Source organism: Elephantulus edwardii, unplaced genomic scaffold, assembly GCF_000299155.1.
Source record: "Elephantulus edwardii isolate Elephantulus edwardi_28Jun2011 unplaced genomic scaffold, EleEdw1.0 scaffold00057, whole genome shotgun sequence".
NCBI classification, from domain to species: domain Eukaryota; kingdom Metazoa; phylum Chordata; class Mammalia; order Macroscelidea; family Macroscelididae; genus Elephantulus; species Elephantulus edwardii.
Window position 1 is genome coordinate 15,107,758 of NW_006399807.1, and position 20,942 is coordinate 15,128,699.

Sequence of the window (20,942 nt, forward strand, 5' to 3'; positions counted from 1 at the left end):
ATCAGGAATGCATCCTGTCTCCATACCTTTTCAATCTATATACAAAACAGATCTTTTGGGAGGCTAGGCTTTATGAGGAAGAATGTGGCATCAAGATTGGAGGAAAACTCATCAACAACCTCCCTTATGCAGATGATACAACTTTGCTTGCTGAAACTGAAGAAGAACTGAAGTGCTTGCTGCAGAAGGTCAAGGATTGTAGTCTTCAATATGGATTGAAGCTCAACATCAAGAAAACCAAGTTTCTCACCACTTAGCCAACTGGTAGCATCATAATAGATGGAGAAGAGATTGAGGTTGTTAACAATTACAGCTTGCTCGGCTCCACAATCAAAACTCTTGGCACCATCAGTCAGGAAATCAAAAGATGAATTGCATTAGGTAAATCTTCTGTCAGGGACCTTTCAAAATACTGAGAAGCAATGATGTCAATCTAGAGACTAAGGTGTGCCTGATCCAAACCATGGTCTTTGCAATTACTTGCTATGCATCTGAGAGCTGGATAATGACTAAGGATGACAGAAGAAGAATCAATACCTTTGGGATGTGGTGCTGGAGAAGAGTCTTGAACATATCATGGACTGCTAAGAAAACAAATAGGTCTGCCTTGGAGAAGATGAAACTAAAGTTCTCCTTAGAGGCTAGGATTTTGAAACTCCATCTCACATATTTTGGGCATGTGGCCAAGAGAGACTGATCCTTGGAAAAGGACATCATGCTCAGAAGGATGTAGGCATAGCACAGTAGAGGAAGACCCCAGATGAGATGGGTTGATACAGTAACTAGTACAATGTGAGTAGATGTGTTGGAATCAATGAGGCAGGCTTAGGACAGTGTAGGATTCAGAGCTATTGTACATAGGGATATGAGTTGCAGGTGACTCAATGGCACATAACAACAATTCTATCTAAGAGACAGAAAGGTAAATATTTTTCTTTTTGCATTAATCATATTTAAGTATATATTTCCATGCCTGTTTTTAACAACTCTACTATACCTGGTATAGGCCATAGTCTTTGCAATACTTGCTATGCATCAGAGAGCTGAACAGTGACTAAGGAGAGTGTATGCCTTTGAGCTTTGGTGCTGGAGAAGAGTATTGAATATACCATGGACTTCTAGGAGAACAAACAAGTTCATTCTGGAGATGATGAAGCCAGGTTGCTCCTTGGAGGCAAGGATTCTGAAGCTCCATCTGACATACTTTGGATATATTGCAAGGCGGGATCAGTCCTTGGAAAGAGACATCATCCTTGGGAGGGTGGAGGGACAGCTCAGGAGAGGAAGACCCTCAATGAGACGGATTGATTCTGTCACTGGGATAATGGGGATGGGTGTGTCAGAGACAATAAGATTGTCAAAGGGATAGAGTAGGACTTAGGACTGTTGTACATAGGGTTGCTATGAGTTGCAGGCGACTCAATGGTACATAGCAACAACAACTATACCTGAAGAGACAAAGCCATATGGTACAGAAGCTACTCTTCTTATTATTTAATTGGTCAGGTAGAGCAGTCAGTACTTATAGAATGAGAATTTTATAGACTTCTCTTTTTCATAGGATCTTAGTTAACACGTTGCTGCACACTTTTAAATTGACGACCGTGCTTAGAAACACATTTTTTTTTCACTCTAGCCATCATTTGCAGCAACGTGTTAAACTCTTCCTCTCTTTTCAAAGACAAGATTCTCATAGAACCATTTAGAAAAGGCAATACAATACCAATTTGTGTATTTTTTAAAATGTTCTTCTTCATCTTTGGTCTAATGACAAGTCAAGACTCATTTTTTTCCTAAATCATGTCAGATAGAGTTGTTGTTAGATGTCATCAAATACAAGTCATCTGAACACTGTCCTCTTCTTCACAATCTCTGACACACTCAAGCCTTTTGATGCAGTCACCATGTGAACCCAACTGGTTCAGAGTCTACTGGACAGAGTAGGAAATAAAAACGGTGACTGTCATCTCATCATTGTGTGGGCCTGTGTTTGCAGGAATCTGTTACTGATGTGGTACGCAGCTGGTTCAGAAGCGAGTGTGGCCCCTCATGTGCTGAAGACACTCTTGCTGATTCTGAAAGGAAAGCCTGGAGAAAGCTTGGAGAAAGACAATTTAAGTGAAGGAAGACGTCTTTCTCTGGATACTGCCAACATGATGCCTGTGGCCGTAAGTAATGTGATGAATACTTTTTTCTCTCTTTCTCATTATGAAAATACCTATCTATCCACAGACTTATTAACATTTCTTTGGCCCAGTTCTGCTCTCATTAATTCATCTGATACACATTTACTGATATTGACTAAATTCCAAGTCCTGCTCATATTCTAGTGAAAGAAACAAATGATGAACAATTCAATCTATAAAACATTGAATGGTAAAAAAGCTTATAAGAACTATTGAATAGAATTGGAGAAAAAGAATCACAAGGCAAATTTACATAAGTTAGTCATGACAAGTCTTCCTGATGAGATTAGGGAGTAATTATGTGAATATCTAGGCAAGAACTTTCTGAACAGATAGACGAACAAATCCCCACATGGAAAGGAGATTACCTGGGATGTCAGTGCATGCAAGGAGATCAAGATCCTAGAGTCAATTGAGCAAGGACAAAAGAAGAGGTAGCCACTTGATCATAAAGAATTGTGTAGGCATGTGTCTAAGGAACAGAAAACATAGGGGCACAGGCCCATGAGCATCTTTCTGCAAGGGCCAGAGGGAATAAAAATAGCACAGTTCCTCATCACCCCAGCTCCTCATCACCTCAGAGCAGAAAACACATAAAGAGTCTGTAGCCCAGCCCCATGGTGTCTCTAGAGCCCCACCAGCAAAAAAAGATTTGTTTACTCACTGTTCACTCACAGACTCACAGTTGTGGTACTAAGAATAGGGCTTATCAGGGAAGTAAGTTGGAGAGTGAGGGAGGCAAAGAATATCAGTCAGTGCAAATCCAAGTTTTAGCCCAGCAGTCTCAAGGCACAATTCCTCAATTAGTCCAGGCTCCAGTTTCATTCAGCAAGCAGCTTTTCCTTCCATCATTTAAAGCAAGAACAACAAAACTTTTCCCTGTGTTCAATACAAATGCAAGAAGCCTCAGGTCACAACTTTCCATAGTTTCCCCACAGCAATGCCACAGTCTCTCTTGCTCCAGTCTCCCTCAAGTCTTGCTGCTCAGTGTAGGTAGCACTTGTGTGCTCTCTCTCTCTCTCTCTCTCTCTCTCTCTCCACCCCTACCCTTCCCCTGTGTTCCACAGCTGTTGATAATTTGTAAGACTATGTTTCTGCGGTTAAGGGAGCTGGAGACTAGGGAGTGCTTAACATAATGGCTAAAAAAACCCAACTTTTAGGTAATAAATACCACAGCATGTGACAGCCTAATCTCATTTGTGTTTCTCATAAAGTACTGCTCCTAATGATCACTATCATCACTGTTGGGAATACTTTATCTTTTATAGACATACAATAGGGAAAAAAAAAAGACACTTCATAAACAAGTAAGAAACAATGGGTTGTGGTGGGAATTTCTGTGAACAGTGAACCAAATGATCCACGGCTGACCTGACCTTCCTGACTTTAAATAGCTCACTCTTTCAAGGTAGAGAAATTTTAGGTTACTGCCAGAGTTAAGTATTTTACATATTAGTATTGTTCAGTATATTTAATTTCCATGCCACATATGAAGGTACCTAGGGATTTATGCTTTTCTTTCTTCCTGCTGATTGGTTGAGTGTCCTAAGTCTTGTTTATAGTGCTTTGTAACATTATTGCTTAGGCAATTCCTAATTCAAACTTGAGTTAATAAATATGGTTGAATGAATGGATGAATTTACATGCATGTTTTTACTTTCATACATTAAGCTTCTTTCAAGAAAATTAGGAGAGAACCTAAAAATTCTCTGCTTTACACTCCAAATAAGTTGACTGAGTTTAAAGGGTGATGGAACAGGGAATTTCAGAGTTAACTTTCTTAACTCCTCTTTCTCTCCTTATAGGCATCCCAGGCCCTGTGCACATTGCTGCCTGTTTGTTCTTATAAGAAAGCAGTAGCCCAGCTCTTCCCTGAGCTCTTGATGGCCCTCATGCTTCAAGTCTTCTACAGCTGTGACCTGACTCTCTCCAACAGCAATCCTTTGTGAGCTAGTAGTAGTTATATCACATTGAATATTAGAGATCAGTTTATATCCATCAAAAATTTTTCATTTCCCTGAGTTCAATTGTGAAGTATGTCTAATGCATTAATGTATCACCATTTCCACTCCTCTGATAAGTGAAATGTCTTCAGGAAAGTAAATATGTTGAGTACCTAGAAGCTAGCTGAGTACCTTGAATAACCAGTGAAAATAGGTAAGACATCCCACTGGAATAGAAAACTATTTGTTTCTGCCACGCTCACTCATAGATCAATGGCAAGACACTGAGGATAAGGAGAATTGGGTAGAGCATTAGGTCCAAAGATAGACATATTCAATCTCTGCTACTACTGCCTTGCATGGCTATATGTGCCCAATAATGTAGGGTACAGTTATGCGCTCTGTGACCTGTAAAGTTGTTGAGTGCTTGGCGACCTGAAGTGTGGGTCTATGATAGCCATTCTGCCATATATAGCATGAGAAGGAGCAGGGAGCACCTTCCCCCCACCCTTTGCTCATGTAGGTACAATGAGCATCTCAGCTCTGCAAAAAAAGTCTGGACTCAACTCTCTTCTATTTGCATTTGCTGTTGTGGACTTTAATGGCATCAGATCTATTAAGAGTGTTTAATCCACTCATTGATTTCCCTAAGCAAATATATACATTATTATCCCAACTAGGTGAGAACATATCCATGTATTTGAGGCATTTGAATGAGAAAACCATTGACACCTTTATCAAGGCATCCCATCACTTAAAATTCTTTTCTAATAAGTCAGTCTATGATTAACCTTAGTTAATCAACTAAGTGCTCCAATTTGAGTATGACCTCTTATATGTTCATTGCCTTAATGATTGTACTATTTGTTCATTCAAGGATATGATGAATATTTAGGATTCACTTTCCATGTAACTCTCCCTTCTCAAAGCTTGCATCCCAACCAAGATAAAAAGGCTAAGTCATTACCCTGCGTACTTGGGTATTTTAGCGTCACTGACTTGTCATGACTGCTACATTGTTCTCCTTTGGGACCTCAGCTTTGCCAGAGATGCACTGAGAATCCTTCTGAAATGTTCTGGACTTCAAGAGGTCGAAAGTGTTCTTCAGAAAAACAACTGCTGGAGCCAGTTTTCCCAAGCGCTATTTCACCATCATGGAATCTACCTTATTGCCAAGTAAGAACAGAGGGCTATGCTGAGGGTTCTTGGTCTCCATCACACCTCCACCATCTTGCTTCACTTGAACAATAAACACCATGACTACCAGCTGGCTCTTAAAGAATCGAGTTGTCATTTGATTTTTACTTCTTCAGTGGTTCTAAGAGGATGGTTTGGTTTTTACTTATTTGGAAAATTATTCCCTTAATTTTCCCCTCTTTCTCAATGACATAGAACAGATTACAGATATGAAGGACCAAAATCTGAGTCTGCTTTTTTCATCCTCTGCTTATAATTGAGAATGCTGGTGAGTTGCTGGCCCTAAGTCAAGGATTGTCTAACAGTTCAAATTCACCAGAAGCTCTACAGGAAAGAGTTAGACAGTCTCCTCACATGCTATTTCCAGCCCTTGAAACACACTGGAGAGTCCGCTATAAGTTAGACCACCTCAAAGGCAATGTGTAGATCGGGGGGAAGTTCTTAAATGATTCCTATACTGCAGGCATCGGACAAAAAAGTTTATGCACCACTTTAGAGAATTCTGATAAAAACCTGAGTGCAATGAACTAAATATATTTTGGGGAAACCATAATGGAAAACTTTTTTCTAATTTTAGACATATGCTTCTTTCTAGTTAGCTTTTGATTGAAAATCAAGCTTGGGATTAGGGGACTCAGATTTTTCTGATCAAGAATCATGATGCATGACTTTGACACTATAAGAGCTTTCAAAGTCAATATTGACCAGAAAAGTACAACTTATGTGACCTCTGTACTCTTGGTGCTTTAAAGATGTATCTGATTTGGACAATCATTTCAGAAATACACCTTATTGTTAGAGTGAAGCACACAGGCATTGGTCTCTAGTTGAGTCATTATCCATGGTACCTTTGAATTTTCTCATTCTCAAAGTGTGGTCCACAGACCAGAGGTAACCATCTCTTCTCCTGGGAGTTTATAAAAAATACAAAAATGCAGGCCCTAGCCCAGACTTGAATTGCACTAGGGTGTCAAGAAACCAAAACAAAGGGAATAAATGTTGAAGTAAAAAGGATGGACTAAAGATTTCAAAGGTCTGCTCAAGAAGACAAAGTGAAGTATTATAACGAAATGTGCAGAGAGCTAGATAGGGAGAATAAAAAGCTATGAATTTGCTTAGTATTTCTCAAGCTAAAAAAAAAACCAAAAACCCCTGAAAAACAAACTCCAGCCTCAAGTTGCAGTGTTGAAAGATGCCATGGGCAAAATCTTGAATGACCAAGAAACATCAAAAGAAGAAGAAAGGAATACACATAGTAACTATACCAAAAAGAATTGGTCGACACTAAAACTTTCAGGAAACACCATAGGAACAAAAGCCAGCAGTAACAAAGGAAGAAGTCTAAGCTGCACTGAAAACATTAGCAAAAAAATAAGGCTCTAGGAATACATGGGCTACTGATTGGCATTTTTCAACTAACAGATGCAGCCCTGGATGTGCTCACCAGTCTATGCCAGGAAATTTATAATACCACTAACTGGCCAATTTACTGGAAGAGATCCATATTTGTTTTCATTTCCAAGAAAGGTGATCTAAAAGAATGTGAAAATTATCAAACACTATCATTAGTATCACATGCAAGCAAAATACTGCTGAAGATTATTAAAGAATGGTTAGAACAGTACATAGAGAATTGCCACAAGTTTAGAAGAAGCCATGGCACCAGGCATATCACTGCTGATGTCACATGAATTCTGGCTGAAAGCAAAGGATACCAGGAGAGTGTCTATCTGTGCTTTATTGACTATGTAAAGGCATTTGACTGCATAGATTATAGGAAATTATGGCTAATTTGGAGAAGTAGGGGGATCTCAGAACATTTAATGGTGCTCTTGATAAAATCTAGACCTAGAGGTTATTGTGAGAACAAAACAAGGGAGTACCACCTGATTTAAAATTAAGAAAGGTGTGTATCAGAATGACATCCTTTCTCCATATCTATTCAATCTATATATTGTAGAAGCTGGATTCTATGAAGAAGAACTTGGCACAATCTTGCTTGCTGAAAGTGAGGAAGACTTGACATGCTGCAGAAGATCAAAGACTATAGCCTGCAATATGGATTGTATCTTAATGTCAAGAAAACAAAAATTCTCGCCATTGGAACAATAAGCAACATCATGATGTATTTGTTGTTGTTAAGTGCCGTCGAGTCGCAGGCGACTCATAGCAACCCTATGAAGGAGAGTCCTCGATGCTTGGGTGCCTTTCATCCTCTCTCCAGGTTCATAGGGTTTCTGAAGGAAAGCTATTATGGAAGTGGATGCCACTCTTCCTTCTAAACATCATGATAGATGGAGAAAAGACTGATCCTATCCACGACTTCATCTTACTTGGACCTACTATCAATACAAGTGGTACAAATAGTTAGGAGATCTGGAGATATATTGAACAGGTAAAGTATGAAGTCAGGGACCACTCCAAATTACTGAAGAGCAATGATGTCAGTTTGAAGACTAAGGTGTGCCTGATTCAAGCCATGATCTTTTCAATCACTTGCTTCTGAGTTCTGGACAAATAATAAAGATTACAGAAGAAGAATTGATGTATTTTAGTTGTGGTGTTGGAGAAGAGTACTGAATATCCCATGGACTATCAAAGAACAAAAAGATATATCTTGGAGAAAGTGAAGCCAGAGTGGCCCTTGGAGGCAAGGATGAAAAAGCTTTTTCTCACATCCTTCAGGCATGTTACTAGGAGAAGATATTCCAGGGATGGGGCATGATGCTTGTAAAGATGGAGGGTCAGAAAAAGAGAGGAAGATTCTTACCTAGATGGATTGACACAGTAACTGCAATAAATAGGCTTGTGTAAATCAGAGATTGTGAGACTGGCACAGGAAAGAATAGGGTTTAGATTTATTGTTTATAGAGTCACTATGTGTGTTCAACTTGATGGCACTTAAATACAAAAACAAACCCAACCCCAGGGCTACTGATTTAGAATCTAAATTTAAGGCAACTCCCCAGATGATTTGAATACACATTAATGTTTTAGGAGCATTTCTTATGAATACTAACCTAGAATCTTAAAATATAAGTTCTTTCACAGTATTTTTCCTACACTGATCCAAATGGCCATAAGGTGTGTAGTGTAGTGTATAGAAGTCAAAGTATGGCTCCAGTTAACAATAAGCTGGAAATATCTTTCTTTTATCTGAGTGGAGCAAAAGATGAGGATTATGACTCTTTCTGTACCACCATTAACATTTGCTAATGTAAATCGCATTTTCTTCTGTTTTTCTAACTCAGTACCCCATTCTTCTTTACAGAGCTCTCAGTAACTGTCGGTTTCCACAGTTTCCAGAAACCTTGCATTATCTCTACAAGCTCTCGGTAGAAGATCCTAGAAGGTCAGAAGACAGTATCATCATAGTGATATTCCTCACTGAAGTGAGTTTTATTAGGAGTCTTGGAACAACTGAGTTTTCATCTCATTCCTTTACTTAAACTTAACCCTTAGGCCTCTCACTTCTGTTTGTAGTTATTTGTTTTAAACAAGAGTTAAGAGTATGATAGACACCTGAAGTTGGGAGGGGCAGAGTGGAGTTAAACATGGACCATGAAAGGGTTGTCCTTTAACATGCTTCTGGAGTTGACTTTTATCTTTTACTATGGAAAGTGAATTTTCACAAACACATTTTTTATATTACTAGGATAACTTGATTTATTAAAATGGTAATGCTTAGTGTATAATTATACTCTAGATTATCTGGAAAAGAAAAAAAATTGAACAAATAATCCTTTATCTTCTAAGACGTAGAACCACATTACCTTGTCTATGAATATTAATGCCATCATGAATTAAATGCTATATTGAATCAAGAACATTGATGCAGATTTTTGCTTAATAAAGAGTAGAAAAGTTACTGCAAATTGAATTTAAATTAATTGAATCTCATTTTCTAGAAAAATAATATTGTTTTCATGTTCTTGCAATGGTAAATAATGCTGCTATGAACACGGTGTACATGTTTTTGTTTGAGCCTGAGTTCTCATTTTGGGGGAGAATATTCCAAGCAGTGGAATAGCTGGGTCATATGGAATATCTATGTTCAGCTTTTTGAGGAAGTGCCAAACTGGCTTCCAGACTGCTTGTATCATTGTATAATCCCACCAATATGTTCGTAGTGTAATAATGTAAAAGAGTTCCTATCTCACCACATCCTCTCCAACATTTATTACTTGTTGTCCTGTTAAACTTTGCCACTGCTACTGGAGCAGTTTTGATTTGCATCTCTCTTATTGCTAATGATTTGGAGCATTTCTTCATGTGTCTGTCAGCCATTTGAATATCTTCCTCTGTGAAAATTCTTTCCATTTCTTTTGCCTATTTTGTAATTGGGTTATTAGACTTTTTCTTGTGGAGACCCAGGAATATGCTATAAACTTTCATTATGTGACTCTTGTCTGAGATGATATTGTCAAATGTTTGTTCCCAGTCAGTAGGCTTTCTTTTTGCTCTGTTGAAAAACGATTTTGATGAACACAGGGATTTAATCTTTATAAGGAAACATGGAAACATAGAACATGGAAACATCCCAGATGTCCAACCACAAACAAATAGATTGAGAAGTTGTGATATTCATACAATGGAATACTATGCAGCATGCAGTAACAATCATTTTGTAAATTACTACCTAACTTGGGTGACTGAAGAGTATTAAGCTGAGTAAACTAACTCAGTCCCACAAGGATAAATACTGTATAAAATCATTATTGTAGAATAAGTCTGAGGATCCAAGGTGGGAAAGGAAGAGGTGGAAGAGGTGGAAATAGAGGGGTGATGATGGGGTGGGGGTAGGGTGCTAATCATAGGATTGTGCTAATCATTGCACAATTCATTGGGTGCGTAGGGTGCAGGAAATGAGAAAGATCTTTTGTGAAAAGACAGTGTATTTAAACTTTGTAAATAAATTTAAAAAAAATAATATTGTAAAAAGCAATTTACATAAGGTATTAAATATATTTTTTTAAAATTTGAGATTATTTCATTTACCATCACAAGAACATGGAAACAGTCCAAATGTTCAAGAACAACTGAATGGATTGAGAAACTGAGGTAAATTCACACAGTGGAATACTATGCAGCACTCAGGAGCAACAATTTTGAAAATTTCTATATAACTTGGGAGAGACTGGAGAGTATTATGTTGAGTGAACTAACTCAGTCTTAAAAGGACAAATACTGCATAAGACCATTATTGTAAAAGTAGAAGAGTAACTAAAAAAACATATATGGAGAACCAAGGGAGGGTAGGAGTTGAGAACAAATGGATGAGTATGGGTAGGGGGAAAACCACAGAGTTGCACAGTTTTGTGAATGGGGGTGTGGGGGAGAAGAAAATGTGAAGAATTTGGCAGAGACCTGAAAAGATTGGGTAATCATGGCAAGGTCCAATGGTGACTGATTTTAAACATAATACATGGGAATGACTGTATAGAACACAATATGAATGAAGGCCAGTGTGAAAAACAGTGTATATGAACTTCGTGAGAAAACCAGTATTAAAAAAACTCCAAACAAAAACCAAAATTTAAAAAGTGAGATAATTTCAAATATCACATTTAGCAAAACAGACTAAAAGGAATATACTCATATACTGTGTTTTCTACTTGTAAAGCTTTCTGAAGGATTTGTAAATTAATTTAGTTAACATTGTAGTAACAAATTAGAAATGTTTTCCAAACTTGCATAATTCATTTGTATCATTATTTTTATTTTATGTCTCATTTAACCGGTATTGTATTTTACATTTGTACATGTAATAAGGTATAAAACATAAGTTGAACTCCTATAATGTAATCTAAAAGAAACTCATTCGGTGTGCAATATGAACATTAAATTTATTTATTAATATTTTTTGAGCCTACACTACTAGATTTCATTCTAAGGTTTTCCTTTTTCCCCAACTAAAACATATCTCTTTTAATCTTTACTATTTCTTTATTCTAATTTTCCTTAGCCTTAATTTTATTTTTGGTGATATTTTGTTTCTCTTAATTTTATGAAATAAAAAATGTTTATCTTTAATGAAATATTTAATATCAGTTTACACATTTACTTCCAAATAGAGTGTAACTATTTTCTTATATACCTTTATTATTTTCCTTGCTTTCTATATTGTAGGGTTTATTTCTTCAAAGGCTTAAGATTTTGAGTCACAAAACAAAGAGAGGAGAGTTTCTTAAATTTCTAATTATGTTTAGACTTCCTCCTTCCCCATGTAATCCTTTTTGGTGGGTTATTATTATTATTATGCAGTTGGAAAATACGCACCTTGCTTCTTTTATTCTGCTCTGGGAAAGTTACTTCTCTAAACTCTATAAATATACAGAAATGATGTTAGTTATAGAACAGAGTTTTGTACAGAAATGGTAGTTATAGAACAGAGTTCAGGTCTTTTGTGCAAAACTTACTCTCAGTCGTCTTCAACTTGACAACACTTAACCACTGACAAATGAAATTGTTGTTGTTGTTATGTGCGGTCGAGTCGCCTGCGACTCATAGCGACCCTATGAACAACAGCTCTAAACTCTGCTCTGTCCTGTGCCAATGGCACTGCCTCTGATGCTCCCATCCCAATTATCCCAGTCACTGAATCAATCCACCTCATAGAGGGCCTTCCTCTCCTGTGCTGTCCCTCCACCCTCCCAAGCATGATGTCCTTCTCCAAGGACTGGTCTCTCCTCACAACATGTCCAAAGTATGTTAGACGAAGCCTCAGAATCCTTGCCTCCAAGGAACCACCCAGTTTAACCCTTCCCAGGATGAAACTAGTGATGTTTATATCTAGAGAAACACTCTTCCACTTTGTAAATCACTCTTTATCAGTGTGCAATATGAGGTAATCTGGGTTGCTGTGATGCTAAACCTTGTACCATTGGGGTGTTGAATACCAGAATTGTTTCACAATGTGGACAGAGTTTGGTAGAGCTCCCAGTTGTAAAACAGGTCTGGAAGCAGGAGTGGCGTCCGCTTCCTAAACCACATGCTTCTGGAAACTCTATGAACTTGGAATTGACAATAGTTATGGAAAGACCTTAGGTCTTTGGTTCATAGAGTCGCTATGAATAGTGCTTAACTCGATAACAACCAACAACAAAAACATTTAGATTGAAAGTTTCTTGAAAGATTTAACTAAAACATATTTTTCTTTTTCCCTGTCTCTTCCTTTCTCTACATATTTGATTTGATTCAGTAATATTTAAATTTTACTGTAAAATTATGTATTCTAAAACATTAATAATGTTTCTAAGAGATTTTTATCAATATTTGCATTTTGGCTGCTTTGTTATAAGACGCATAGCTGCACCTTCTTTTTGATTATTGGTTATGAAGAATTTGTTGTTGTTAGATGCTGTCGAGTTGACCACCACTCCTAGACACTGTATGAACAACAGATCAGAACGTTGCCCTATCCTACAGCATCCTCAGTCTCTCACGATCAAGCCCATTGTGATAACACTGTCTCAATCCGTCAGGTTAAGGCTCTACCTCTCTTTTCCTGACCTTCCATCTTTCCCAGCATCTTAAGGACTCATACTCCTTAGCCTGGCCTTCAGGTTCGAGGATCCTTACCCTGCCTGCCCTCAAGCTTTACCATCCTTTTCCTCTCCATTCTTATCACTCTTCCCTTCTTTTAGGGAATCACATGCCCTATTTCATTCACATCAGGGTCTTCGTACATGGCTTTCCTTCCTTGAAGGGATTAACCTCATTTTACCAGGTTAACATTAACTCTCCCTTAAGTCCAAATCTGGATTTCACTTTTTTATTTTAAATTCCAATTTTATACTTTTAAACTACACAATCCAAGTTCATCTTTAAATGTTCCTCTCCTGCACTAATTACAGTTGGCAAATGTGCTTTCATTACACTTGTATGTTGTTGTAGTTATGTGACCTTGAATTGGAACCAACTCATAACTAACCCACTACCAGATTTTCAGAGACTGTATATCATAGGAGAGGAGACTGTCCATCATTTTTCAGACAGAACACCAGATGGATTCAAACCACCCATGTTTTGGGTTGGCAGTGCAAGTTGTTACTCACTAGATCACAAGTGCTTCTTACATTATATTTGTTATTATTATATTCCTTCAAACTATAAACAATTCTTAGGTTTTCAGATGCACTAAATCACAAGGGACCATTTTCCTCCCTCAGAGCAGCTCTTAGATTCCAACCACCAGCCTTTTGATTGATAGCATAGTTCCTTAGTCCTAAACAGCCAGAATTCCCTTATAATTGCATAGTGTAATTGTATAGTGTAAAGAACAAAAGATCAAAATGGATGTCAGAAGAGACTGAATATTGCACTACACCACTGAGAAGCCAAAGCAAAGGGAAGAAATCAAGAAGTTAAGGAACTGAATAGAAGATTCCAAAAGGCAGCTCAGGAAAACAAAACAAAGTATTATGAAATGTGCTAGGACCTGGAGTTGGAAGATCAAAAGGGCCAAACTCACTCAGTACTTCTTAAGCTGAAAGAACTAAAGAACAAATTCAAGCAACAAGTCGCAATGCTTAAAGATGCTATGGGCAGAATATTGAATGCTTCAAGAAACATTAAAAGAAGATGGAAGGAGTATACAGAGTCATTATAGCAAAAATAAGTGGCTAAAACAGAAGAATTTCAAGAAACAATACCATGATCAAGAGGCAATGGTAATGAAGGAGGAATTTCAGGCTGCTCTGAAGGACTTGACAATAAAAAAAAAATAAAGCCCAAGGAATTGATGGAATATCAATTGATATATTTCAACAAATAGATGCTGCCCTAGATGTGCCTGCCAAGTTGTGCTAAGAAATCTGGAGGACAACTGCTTGGCCAGTTGACTGGAAGAGATCAATATTTATTCCCATTAAAAAAAAAAGCAACCTGACAGAGTGTGGAAATTATAAAAATAATATCACTAATACCACACCCTAGCAAATCCTGCTGAAGATTATTCAGAAACAACTGCAACAGTACATTGACAGAGAACTATCAGAGATACAAGGTCATGGTACTAGAGATATTATTGCCAATGCCAAATGGATCTTGGCAGAAAACAAAGAGTACCAGAGGAATGTCTATCTGTGTTTCATTGACTATGCAAAGGCATTTGACTGTATGGATCATGATAAATTATGGCTAACCTTGAGGAAAATGGGAATCACAAAACACATCATTGTGCTCACACAAAACCTCTATTTAGACCAGGAAGCAGTCCTCAGAACAGATCAGGGAAACACTGCATTGTTCAAAATCAGGAAAGGAGTGTGTCAGGGATGCATTCTGTCTCCATACCCTTTCCATCTATTTGAAGAACAAATCATGGGCCTTATGAGGAGGAATAGGGCATCAGGATTGGAGGAAGACTCTTCAACAACCTCTCTTATGCAGATGACACAACCTTGCTTGCTGAAACTGAAAAAGACCTGAAGCACTTGCTGTAGAAGGCCAAGGACTGTGGTCTTCAATATGGATTGAAGCTCAAAATCAAGTAGACAAATATTCTCACCACTGGGCCAATTGCAGCACCATGATAAATAGAGAAGAGATTGAGGTTGTTAACAATTACAGCTTGCTCAGCTCCAAAATTAACACTCTTAACACCAGCAGTTAGGAAATCAAAAGACGAATTGCATTGGGAAAATCTACTGTCAGGGATCTCTCCAGAGTACTGAAGATCAACAGTGTAAGTCTGGAGACTAAGGTGCACCTAATCGAGGCCGTAGTCTTCACAATTACTGGCTATATGTCAGAAAGCAGGACAATGACTAAAGATGACAAAAGAAGAATTGATGCCTTGATTGTGGTGCTTGAATATACCATGGACTGCCAAAAAAACCCAAATAGGTCTGTCTTGGAGAGGGGGAAACTAAGTTTCTTCTCAAAGGTTGGGATTTTGAAACTCCAGCTCACATACTTTGGGCACATGACCAGGAGAGACTGGTCATTAAAGAAGGACATTATGTTTGCAAGGGTGGAGGGACAGCACAGGAGAGAAAGACCCCAGATGAGATGGATTGATATAGCAACTGGGACAGTGGGGGTTGTTGTGTCAGAATTAGAGAGACTGGCTCAGCACAGGGCAGGGTTCGGAGCTGCTGTGCATAAGGTTGCTATGGATTGCAGGCAACTCAACAGCACATGACAGCAACAGCAATAAAGGGGAAAAAAACCTTTATGGAGAAATTGACCCCAAACAATTTTTTAATATGGTCTCCTAATATAATTAATATTGAGTAGTATCATCGTATAGTATCTTTACTCTTAACTTTTTATAAAGTTCAAAGGTCATAAATTAAGACAGTTCCACTCACCATTATATCCAAACCCTCCTCTTCAATTTTTAGCAGTGTAGCTGCCTCATAGAAATAATGATTTATTGTTGTTGTTGTTGTTGTTGTTTTTGTTTGATGCCGTCAAGTCGTAGACGACTCATAGCGACACTATGAACGAACGGCCTGAGCACTGTTCATACATAGAGTTTCCGGAGGCAAACCATTTCAGAAGTGGATGCCGCTCCTGCTTCCAATGATTTATTAGTATAATATAATTATGGCCATGCTGTTATCGTTGTTGTTATATGCTGTCAAACTGTCTGCAACTCATAGCAACCCTATGTACAATAGCTCTGAACTGTGCTCTATTCTGAGCCAATCTTATTGTTTCTGACACTTCTTTTCCCATTACCCCACTCACTGAGTCAATCCATTTCATCAAGGGTCTTCCTCTCTTGTGCTGTCCCTCCAACCTCCTAAGCATGCTGAACCTCTCCAAGGACTCGTCCCACCTTGCAACATGCCCAGAGTATGTCAGATGGAGCCTCAGAATCCTTGTCTCCAAGGAGTAGCCTGGTTTCACACTCTCCGAGATGAACCTCTTTGCTCTCTTAGCAGTCCATGGTATATACAATTCTCTCTTCTCCAGTGCAAAAGCTCAAAGGCATCAATTATCCTTCTATCATCCCTTGTCATTGTCCAGCTTTATGATGCATAGCACATAATTGTGAAGACCATGATCTGGATCAGGTGCACCTTAGTCTCCAGACTGACATTGTTGCTCTTCAGTACTCTGGAGATGTCTCTGACAGCATACTTTTCCAATACTATTTGTCTTTTGATTTCCTGGATAGCCATATAATCTGTGAAAAGATAATTATGTAGTTAATGTGTGAACACCGTAGTAAACCTTAAGAAAGCCCATTTCTGGTTTTCCCTATCACCACTGCTGTCATTAAAACTTCTGGTAGGACAGAGATATAGGAAGAATATAGCAGTCTCCCATCCCCAGAACTGATCACTTCCTGAGAAACTTAATAACATCAAAGCAGGCCATCTGAAAGACCATACCAGACAATGGATCCTGATGAGCTTCTGGGACTGATCACAATAGCCTAAACCAAACTTAACTAACATCCCATAAATTCTGATAAATATCATCTTTCTTAGTCTTTCCCAGGACCCCTATAAGAAGAAACTGTCCCCAACTGCCTGTGTGCCATTTTTTTTTTTTTTTACTTTCTCTGCTCCTGGTCACTTGGTGTCCCTCTCAGACCATGACATAAAGGCCTGTTCATTTCTTAGGACCAGTTTCTTTCTTTCTCTCTCTCACCCTCAATACTCTTTTTCTATCTAACATGAGGGACCTCAGCACCTGAGAGGAAAATGGTGGGAGCTGATGGAGTGAGAGGAACCCAGAGGGTAGGGAGTAGAACTCATCCAGCAGAAAAGCCTAATTGTCCTCCAGATAAAGCCTGAAAGCCAGCACCCAGAGACATGCCCTCTGCCTCACTTTCCAGTTTCCCATCTATATTTTAGTGCTGAAAGAGTCTTGTTTGTGGAGGTATTTAAACCACTAAGGGGAAATCATAAAGTAAAGGAGAAATGGCTTTATTTAGAAAAGACTATGTTGTGGGACCATAAACAAATGTATAGACATATATGGGGTTGAGTGTTGTCTGAATGGCTCTTAAACTATGCATACCTATTTATATAAACATTCACTGTCAAGGAACTCCTCCTGACAACACTTCCAGAGACAGACAGAATTGATTCATTCTGTTTCCAACAACAGAGGAGGAAATAGCGGATGGACAAACAGATATAGTATCTATTTTCTACCGGCTGACACTTCTCCCTCCTTCTATAAGTACAGAGATATATGTAGGAATAAGTATTTGGAGTTTTTGCATGATTTGTGTTCAAATTTTATTTTAAAATCCTTAATTTTTATGATTGATATGAAAATAATTCACCTTTCAAGTTGCTTATCAGCTAATTTTTTTTTCCTCTCACCAGCTTTTGAATAACTATTTCAAGGATCCATTTCCGGAAGAATTTTTGGTCCTCTTCAGAAACTGGGTCAATGATGCAAACCCTTCAGTGAGCAAACTGAGCCTGCAGAAAATTGCCAGTATGGCACCAGTAGTCAACAAGGTAGGGGTGTCTGGCTTTGTGTCTTCTAGCACCATCAATGCAATAAACTTGTATTGCTCAATGTTCTTTTAAAAATAAAACAAACATTTTTTTTCCATTATCTGTAGTGCCAAGCCAACATCAAAGTCTAGTATTTTATCAATAAGGAAACTGCACTTAAGTGAGCCACTTCCTCATCTTATTTATATTTTATTCAGAAAACCATTCTTTTCACTCAAAACTCATTTATCAATTCTGTCCAAAACATGGGCCCTGACTAAATCTCCAGTTCGGAGGCTCATGTGTGAAGCAGTTGGATTCTGGAGGTAATTTCTCTTGTTTTAGTTGAAAGTTGGGCGTAAACAGTTTGGTTGGCTTTTGTATTAATTCACAATCATGTGTGAGCTAATTGGACTTAGCTAATGATCGGCTGTGGGCTCACAGTTTCTTGTTTAAGTCAATCAGAACCTGGTGGGTGGGCCTTTATATTTAAAAGTCAGATGGGCTCTCAGGTCTATGGCCCTCCAACCTGGTGTTAATTGCGCTTGAGAAGAACATTCTCCTAAGTGGTACAACACTGGTCTGTCAGTTTGCTTTACTGAGATAACTTGGGGTTATTGTGATTCTGAACACTGTCCCATTGGTGTGTCAAATGCCGTAACCGTTACCCATGGTGGACAGTGGTGGAGCTTCCAATTAAGACAGGCTTGGAAGCAGGATTGATCCATTTCTTAAACAACATGCCTTTGAAAAGTCCATGAACATTAGAGAAACAATAATAGTTATAGAATAGGATTTAGATATATTGTTCATAGGGTCGCTATGGGTTGTGCTCAACTCCATGACACTTAACAACAACAGCAGCAAAACAAGTACTCTTCTTAAGACAATCCACACACACACACACACACACACACACACACACACAAATTCTGTCTCAGATCATATTAATTCGCTTATTTGCATTGAGTCAAATTCATAGCTGATTTTCATTGGGTTTCTGAAGCTATAAATCACATGGAATGAGATATTATTATGGGTCAAGTACTGCAGCCTTCAGTATGGACTGAGGCTCAATGTCAAGAAGACAAAGATTCTCACCACTGGACCAATTGGTAGCAGCAGGATGGATGGCGAAGAGATTGAGATTGTTCACAGCTTCAGTTTGCTCAGCTCTATGGTCAACAATCTTGGCGCCAGCAGCCAGGAAATAAAAAAATGTATTGCAATGGGAAAGTCTGCTATTAGGGACCTCTCTAAGAGCAACGGTGTGTCTCTGGAGACTAAGGTGCATTTGATACAGACCATGGTCTTTGCAATCACTTATTATGAATCAGAGAGCTGGACAATGACTATGGAGGACAGAAGAATTGATGCCTTTGAGCTGTGGTGCTGGAGAAGAGTATTGAATGTACCACGGACTGCCAAGAAAACAAACAGATTCATCCTGGTGAGGGCTAAACCAGGCTACACCTTAGAAGCAAGGATTCTGGGGCTTCGTCTGACATACTTTGGACATTTTGCCTGGAGGGACAGGTCCTTGCAGAGGGACATCATGCTTGGGAGGGTGGAGGGACAGTGCAGGAGAGGAAGACTCTATGAGGTGGATTGATTCAGTGACTGGGGTATTCGGGTGGGTGTGTCAGAGGCAGTGTGATCGGCACAGGATAAAACAGGGTTTAGGGCTGTTGTACATAGGGTCGCTATGAGTTGCAAGCGACTCGATGGCACATAACAACAACAACAACTTTTCCCTTGGAGCTTGAATGGGAAACCCTATAAACCTTTCAAAATGGCTACACTTACCCTGATCTAGCTGAGTTTCTAGGAGACTTGTTAGCTATTCTCTTCCTGGAGTGATGGCAAAACTGACCACTCCCTCTTGTTGTTAGTTATGCCTGCATAACTAGATACACATCTTGCAGGTGACTGTTTTCCCTTAAGCATATTTTCCACAATGTCAAAGTTTTCCATCAGCCTATGTATTCTTAACTTTATTATGTATTGGGTTATGTTTGTGTGGGGTATAAAATAGTTAGACATTGCCCCTCACCTTGAGCAGAAAATTCTCCAGGTAGCCACTGCTGGAAACTTACGGTGCCACTCCTATCATCAATAAGTTTTCTGTTCCAATAGTCTACTAATGTCTTTTTGTGTGTCCCTGGGACAGTTTTTCAGCCTGTTTGTGAACAACAACCTTGAGGGACGTTTCCTTTGGGGAACAAACTCCAACAGAGTCACCGTTAGGTTTGAAACACGTGAAAAGCATGGCCTTTGGGTTTGGAGTGAAACTCTGTAAGGACTATGCCGTCAGAGCTACCTTATTTCAGAAGACTCAATTTTTCTTCCACTCAGAATACTTTTATCCCTCATCTATCATCCATATTTACATATTTTCCCTTCCTATAATTAGGTTAAATGTCATTGCACAAGGCTGATTTCCATCAGCATCATCCCACGTAGAGGCACACCAGCCATAAGCACTAGCTTATTCAGTATTTTTGCAATGGTGGATACCAGTGTATGTATGGCTCCTCAACATCACCTAGGAATTTGATTAGAAATGCCAATTTTCAAGCCTTATTTCAGACCTATAGAATCAGAAATTCAAAGGGTAGGGCCCAGAAATCTGTGCTCTCAAAAGTTCTTCAGGTGACTCTGATACAGGTTAAAGTTGAGAATTCCTGTTTGCCTTATTACTCACTCTCCCATGTGAATGCATCCTGCCTACCACATAGCTTGATTCTAAATATGCCTCTATCTTTTGTAATCTCTTGTAAATTCCCAAGAATCTTTCAGAAAGCATAAATATTCCATAAATCACTCTTGATTTAATAAATTCTTGTTAATCTATTGAGCATCTTTTCTCAAAGTTTAACACCTGCCAGTAGATAGCATTTTTAATTTGAAATGAAAAGAGCCATGAGCTGTTTGTCTTAAATAATTCAGAGAAGCCAGCAGATGTACTGGTGGTGTACATTCTAAGCAACAGGTTTTTTATTGCCTTGTTCAGTTTTCTCAATGTTATTAGCTAAGAAACTAGGAGATTTTGTGACAAGTCAGTCAGGAGAGTGAAAGAGAAGTTCTTGGATCCCACCAAAATGGACTCATAGATTCCATATGAGAGACAGAATAGCATTTTCTCAGAGGACTTTCTTGATTATAGTCCTGATTCCCCCCCCCCCACCTTAGAGTTGCTGAGT

General features: G+C 38.6%; 1 protein-coding gene across 1 annotated transcript in view; it reads left to right on the top strand.

Annotated features, from left to right (window-relative positions):
* Nucleotides 1–20,942, top strand: part of MROH9 (maestro heat-like repeat family member 9) — a 100,101-nt gene that overhangs the window by 60,654 nt on the left and 18,505 nt on the right. The window contains exons 10-14 of the mRNA XM_006887462.1: nucleotides 1,997–2,168; nucleotides 3,992–4,131; nucleotides 5,168–5,305; nucleotides 8,598–8,718; nucleotides 17,623–17,760. Of these exons, the coding sequence (XP_006887524.1) occupies nucleotides 1,997–2,168; nucleotides 3,992–4,131; nucleotides 5,168–5,305; nucleotides 8,598–8,718; nucleotides 17,623–17,760 (709 nt within the window). The remainder of the gene's footprint in view (nucleotides 1–1,996; nucleotides 2,169–3,991; nucleotides 4,132–5,167; nucleotides 5,306–8,597; nucleotides 8,719–17,622; nucleotides 17,761–20,942) is intronic.